Source organism: Myotis davidii, unplaced genomic scaffold (assembly GCF_000327345.1).
Source record: "Myotis davidii unplaced genomic scaffold, ASM32734v1 scaffold214, whole genome shotgun sequence".
In the NCBI taxonomy this organism is placed as follows: domain Eukaryota; kingdom Metazoa; phylum Chordata; class Mammalia; order Chiroptera; family Vespertilionidae; genus Myotis; species Myotis davidii.
Window position 1 is genome coordinate 1,964,360 of NW_006285782.1, and position 6,890 is coordinate 1,971,249.

Consider the following 6,890-nt stretch of genomic DNA (forward strand, 5'->3'; position numbering starts at 1 on the left):
CTGGGCGTCCAGGCCCCCCTTGTGCGTGGTGCCCGCGCTCCCCTGGCCCTGGGCCCGAGTGCCGCCCCTCCCCAGTTTGAATGGCGCGCTCGGCCCTGCGGCTCTAGCCTGGGCGCTGGGGGCGGAGGGTGGAGGCGAGGAGCGTGGTCCCCCGCAGCCCGGCGTGCGGTCTTGCGCCGCCCAGGGCCGAGCCTGGTCCTCCCCACTCCCCATCCCGTCGCGGCTCTGCGGCCTGAATGTTGCTGGGATCCGGAAGTCTGGGCAGTGAGGCCAGAGGACCTGAGGTGGTTCAGCCTCGAGCGCCGGCGAAAACGCGCGCCCCGCGGTGGCGCCGGGACCCCTCATGGAGGCCAGGGGGTCTTGCAGGGAGCGCGGACCCCCGATTGTGAAGTCTGCTACCCGGAAGGTGGCCGAGAAGGTGCGCCCTGCGCGCCGCAGATGCCTCCCGGGGCTGCGGGGTGGCGGGTCCTGGATGCGCCCGTACCTTCGGAGCCGTAGAGCTTCGGGGCGCGGTAGAATCTAGAAGGCGGCGGAGGAATTGGAGCATTTGGGGTGGGTTCTCTTTCGGCAGTTCGCAGCCTGGGGCGGCCCACCCCTCGCCCTCTGGAGCGTTGAAAGAGTGGGTGCCTTTTGATGGTCACAGTTCACTGTTGGCGCCCAGGGGGCGGGGCAGGGATGCCTGAAAATGAATTTGCAGCTTAGAATGTCAGTGCCCGGGTTGAAACGTACTTAGCTTCATGGGCACAGTTAAGAGTGTACCTGTGTGGTAGGTGCTTGCAGAGGATGTCACTCAAGAGGACGCTTTCTTGGGCGCCTCTGCTTCCTGGCTCTCTGCAGTCATTTACATTTTTGGGTGTTTTTGGTTCTGGTTTGGTATGCCTTCCACTGGACTGATATTGTTAAAAAGTTGTCTATGTCTGCGTTTTTCAAATCAAAGCATTTCAGAAACACCGTGATACATTATGTAAAATAATAAAGTGTCAGTGGCTCAGTGGTTAGGGTTGGATTCCCGTCAAAGGCACGGACCTCGGTGGCAGGCTCCATACCCTGCCCCGGGTATGTGTCTCTCTCACATGGCTTTTTCTCTCTCTGTCTCTCCCCCTCCCGTCCACTCTGAAAATCAATGGGGGGAAAATAATCCTCAGGTGAGGATGAACAAAAAAAGAATGAAGGATTATGATTATTGAGCACCCCTTGTTTCTCAGGAACTGGACTGAGTTGTACTTTCCTCTCATTTCGTTCCCTTCATGCGCCGGTGGGTAGCTGCCATTAAATACCCCGTTTTCCAGATGTGGAGGCCTGGAGTGGTTAAACAGCTAATGATTCTAAGCCTGTCTTTGATACTTAAATGATTACATGCTACTACTTAAATACAACCTAATTGATTTTATTACATCAAATTTCCTTATAGCTGAATGTTACTAATGAAGTTACTTCTTTGGTGTTGCTATCTTGTCATTCCACCCTAATGTAAACTTATAAGCAAGGCTTGCAGGTTATATACATTTCTTTAGTACATACTCATGCCATTAGAGCTAAATCATTGAAGGAAAAAGGATAGTAAATTCTGTCAACAGCCAAAGTGTATATACATTGTATAATCAGGCCTAGTGGCAGGAGTGCTTAATTGGCAAAATAGAAAGGAAACATTTTGAAAAGCCAGGAGTCAGGAGAATATATATATATATATATTTTAAATTAAATCTTAGGGAAGCAACTTAAGTGTCCATAGGTGGATAAATGGGTGAACACTGTGGTCTACACCTACAGTAGAATACTATTAACCTTGAAAAGGAAGTCCTGTCACATGCTACAATATGGAAGAACCTTCACATTGAAGTGAAGTAAGCTAGTCACAAAAAGAAACTGTGATCCCACTTAGATGAGGTATCTAAAGTAGTCAACCCCCCCTAGACACAAAGAATGTTGGTTGCCAGTGGCTGGGGGAAGGTGGAAATGAGGAGCTGTTGAATGGGTACAAAGTTTCAGTTTTGCAAGATGAAAAAGTTGTGGAGATCTGATGTGCAACAATGAATGCATTTCACGCTGCTGAACTGTGCACCTAAAAACGTTTAAGGTAGCCAATTCTGTTAGATGTGTGTGTGTTTTTAAAACCACAATTCAAAAAATCAAAGCGTTGTAGAGGGAGAAAAACAGAAGTTATAAGGTCTACAGCTGTATGATTTACTAGGATTGTAACTTGTATCATCCTGGTCGAGTAAAGCATGGCTTGTTGTTAGTGCAACCTTTGACACTGCTTGACAGTCCTTCATCTGTAACTTCCAACTGACCCCTCAGCCTTCTAGTCACAGAGCAAATAGAAGCCAACAGGCAGAACTCTCTCTCTTTTTTCACCCTCAAACCTACAAACATATATATCTTCACCCTTTGAATCAATGTACTTGTGTCTTCCCATCTAAGGTAAATCCCCTCCTGTATGCCTTTTCCCCTATTACCCCATCTCTCATGTATTTACCCCTCTTCTTGCTGCGTTTCTTTCCACTAGCCTCCCCTCCTTCTCTTGATCTCATGCTTCACTCCAGTTACTGTCCTCTTGCCCCTCTTCACAGTCAAACTTTTCAACAGGTTCCTCAGTCTTCAGCTACTTAATTTCCATATCTCCTCTTCCTCCACCCCATCTACTCTCTTCCTGTCTTCCTAAACAGCTCAGTAAAAATCCAGCAGACACTTTTAGTCTTTATCTTGCTTGATCTTTTAGGATAAAGACCGAAATCCTTAACACGGGTTGGTAAGCCCTGAAGGGTGTGGCAGTTGCCTCCCTTGCCAAGCCCTTGATTTCTGTACTCCAGCTCTCCTGGGCTTCTCAGTTCTGTGAAAGTGTAGTGTTCCCTGTTGCTTTGGGAACCCATATACTGTCCTTTCTTCCTGGGATGCATGTCCTCACCTCTGACTTCTAAGTTAACTCCCGCTTTTATCCTTCAAATTTTAGCCCCGAAATCACTTCCTTAGTGAATCTTTCCCTTCCCTAACTAGGTCATATTCCTCTGATCTTTGCCCTGGGTACCTTCCTTCATTGGACTCACCAAATTGGATATTACGCTTATGTATGATTGTATGATGAATGTGTTTCCTCACTACACTGCAAACTCACCCGTACTGAGTACATGGTGAATGAGTGAATAAATGTGACTTGCTGGAAGCATTAAACTTTAAGAACAAATGTATAGTATTTCTCAAATGAACAAATCACTTAGGTTAAAAATACATATTTAGTAACTTGGTAAAATTTATAGCTTCCTTCTACTTGTAACCAGTAACAAGAAGATATTTACTAGAATTAGTCAAACCAAAATCAAACTGAAGATATATCTTTCTTGCAGTTACTTCTATGATGTGTTGATGTTAATGATGGACTAAGGAGGCCAGTGTACGTGGGTTTTTTGGTATAGATTTTTGACCTGTTATTGGATGCCTCCCCATTAAAGCGGGGAAATTAAATTTTTCTCTAGAACTCACTGAGCATTAGTCCTTCACAGGTTCTATTATATTTTAAGTGTTAGTTTTTATAGACAGAGAGTTTACTTTCTTTTGTCAATTCCTGGTCAGATTTCTTAAATACCTGGTAAGGCAAGTTTCAGATTTGCTTAGGAGTCAGTTTTGATACCTTTTCTTTATATACTGCGGCAAACAGTTACCAGTTCTAACCACTAACAGGCCTCATCTATTTACTCCCCTAGTTTAGGTCTCCTCACCTCATAAGTGGCTTACCTAATTGTCATCCTTGGTTGGTGACACTTCCTATTCTAGTTAGTCCATCAATCACACCATTGTCCTACAATTTCATTTTGTCTCTACTAGTACTTGAAACTTTCCCATTTACTAATAGGAAAAAAGCTGTCTTGTTCTAGAATCGAAGTCTCAAAATTACTGTATTCTTTGCAGTTAGAGTGGGCCAAGAAAATGATTTCTAGGGAAGTCAGCTACTCACCATCCAACGAGCATCTCACAGGAGGTCACCAGGATGCAGGGTGAGGCCCTCATTTTGGCAGGTCCAGAACTATTTGTCAGTGTATCCGGAGTTGAATAGATCACAGCAATTGCATTTTCTCTATTCAAACACAGTAAAAGACATGCTATAGCAGTCTGCCAGTTTGTTGATCTTTAATGGGAAGAATATCTGCATGGGTACTCATGCTGGTTCGCCACCTCATTCTTTACCCTAAAAAGTTATATAACAAACTGTATTTTTTATCAGACGATTGGCAAGTATGAGAGCAAAGCAGAGAGTTGGATGATTGCTCTCTATGTGTGGTCTAGACATTCTGATTACCATTCCTCCTCATCCCCATGCCAAAGACCTGATATATCACTTCCTACTCTGCCCTTCAGATTAGGGTAGGTGTTCCCTTTTATATATTCTCAGCACTCTATGTCATCACGTCTTTTATTGTACTGGTAATTGTTTTTTGAAGGCTATAGTTTAATGCCTGTCCCACTTGTCAATCTGGAAGTTCCATGAGGGATCCTATCTTGCTCAGTCTATGTCCCAGGCCCTCCATAAATAATTGTCGAGTGAATGAATGATCCAACTTGACTGACTTAGTCTGTCCTCTTCCTGCACATTCCCCCCTTTTAAAAAAGTCCCTAACAACAACAACAACAAATTCCCTAACATATTGACAACATTGTTTGTCTGATAACTTTGTTCATAGAATTATAATACATTAATTAGGTTACAGTTAACTTTCATGTCATTCATATTGTCCTGGTAACTTTATTTGGTTTTGTGTTTTCCCAGATAGCAACAGAACATGTTTACAGACCATCCTTTACAGTTTTGGCTAGTTATACAGTTAGTATAGTTATTCCTAAGAGTCCTCTGTTGAGTGATTGATTGGGTTTGACTAGTTTCCCTTTCAGAGTCTTTATAAACTACTTTTTTTTTCAGCTGCTAAATTTTACAGAATCTGATTTCAACCCCCCTCCCACTCCTGCTTTTCATTTGAATGCAAAGTCCCATTTATTGCATTCCTGTGGAATGCCAGGCACTGTATCGTGTGTTCTATCTAGTGTGTCTCATTTATATGAAGCGGATGATGTTCCTATCTATATACTAGTATATCAAAGCCTAAGTGACCGTCCAACCGTTTGACCGTCTGACTGTAGCTATGATGCAAACTGACCACCAAGGGGCAGATGCTCAACGCAGGAGATGCAATGACTTGGTAGCTGTGGTTCTCAGGTGATACACCCAGAACCTGAGAGGAGGGAGCCCGATTCCGGGGTTTGTTACCTGAGAACTGCCCTCTTGCAGTCCAGGACGCCTTGGGGGATGTCGGAGAGCCAGTTTTGGCCCAATCCCCACAGGCCAGGCCGAGGGACCCCACCGGTGCACGAACCCGTGTACTGGGCCTCTAGTTTATATATAAGGAAACTGAAGTGTAAAGAGGTTATTCCCACGTTTCATGTCACACAGCTACTAAAGTGGCAAAACCAGGTCCAGCGGATATTCCAATTTAAAGTCAGGATTTACTCTACAAAATGATAAATTTTTGCTTTAGAATTTTAATAAGTATGCTTTTATGTTAGTGTGTGGTTTGTATATATAGCTCAGCATATTTAAAAGTAGCTGTGAGCATGATTAAAATGTATAGATAACACCTACATTGTTTTCCAAATATATGTTTTATTTGATGCTGATTTATTTATTTATTTTTCTTTAAGCTGCTAGTCTATGGGGTCCTTATAAAGACATTTGGCAAACGGTGGGAAATGTCCTTTGGAGAAGACAACCTGAAGCTGTCCACCTTCTTGACATGATTTTGAAGAAACATAAACCTGACTTCATCTCCTTGTTCAGAAACCCAGTAGGAAATTTTCTTTTTTGCTCCTTGTATTTGCTTTTTTTTTTTTTTTAAGATTGAAGGTGCATGTAAACTCTTAATGCATATAAATGAATATGTTACTTGTTCTGGTCCATTGATTCAAGTTTTCTCTAAAAATGTAATTTTTTCTAGAAGAAGTTGTCTTTTTGTTTTCTATAAAGTTAATATTGATGTATCTCTAGCTAGGAGATATTGTAATAATATTTGAATACAACTTAGTTCAGTATATTCTAGAAAAATCAGCCTCCTTGGAATTTCTGACTTAAAGTTAATACATCTAAGTTCAGTAAGATTGATTATTTTTTTTTGTTTCCAGGTACACTTCAAAATTTTAACTCTTCATAATGTTCTATGAGTTGTGTTAGCTGAACTAATCAGTGCTTGTATATCATTAGTTACTGCATCTTGAAATCCTTTTCATCCAGGAACAGAGTACTTAAGTGGAGGGGATTGTGTTTGGAAACTCCTTTTCTTGCTGTTTAGCACTTTTCTTTTATAGACTAACAAGATCAAATAAGAACTGTTTATGAATTTGTCTTACCAGGAATGGCCTTTTGCTTTATAGCTTTGTTTTTTTTTAGATATTCTTATTAGAAAGAGTCCTAGCCTGGGAGCCAGTTGAGTTGAGTTCCAGTCTTGGCTCGGCCACTAAAGGTTTATGCCCAAGGGCAAGTCATCTGACTTCTCTGGGCATCAGTTTTCCCATCTGTTAATAGAGAAGTCAGATTAAATGGCCTTTTTTGGTAAAGTGTAAATTTCTAAGATTGTACGACCCATCAAGTAATTCGTTATGTCATTCATTAAATATTTGAACTAAGTTGTAAAACTTTTGGGGGGATAAGACTATGTTTTTAATACTATATTAATAACCTACTATTGCCCACTAACTAATTCAACAATTTATATGTCCATTTGTTATTTCCCACTTGATGAACTTAATGTTTTTATTTATTAAGTATATAATTGGAAAAGTTCCTTAGGAACTTGAAAAATAGTCTGCTATTTTGTGTGCTTTCTTAAACTTTTATAGCTCAGAGTTCAGCA

At 41.8% G+C, this 6,890-nt stretch overlaps 1 protein-coding gene across 2 annotated transcripts in view; it reads left to right on the top strand.

Annotated features, from left to right (window-relative positions):
- Window positions 1–6,890, top strand: part of NUP205 (nucleoporin 205kDa) — a 76,243-nt gene that overhangs the window by 369 nt on the left and 68,984 nt on the right. For both annotated transcript variants that reach the window (XM_006756702.2, XM_006756701.2), the window contains exon 2: window positions 5,686–5,828. In XM_006756702.2, the coding sequence (XP_006756765.1) occupies window positions 5,686–5,828 (143 nt within the window). The remainder of the gene's footprint in view (window positions 1–5,685; window positions 5,829–6,890) is intronic.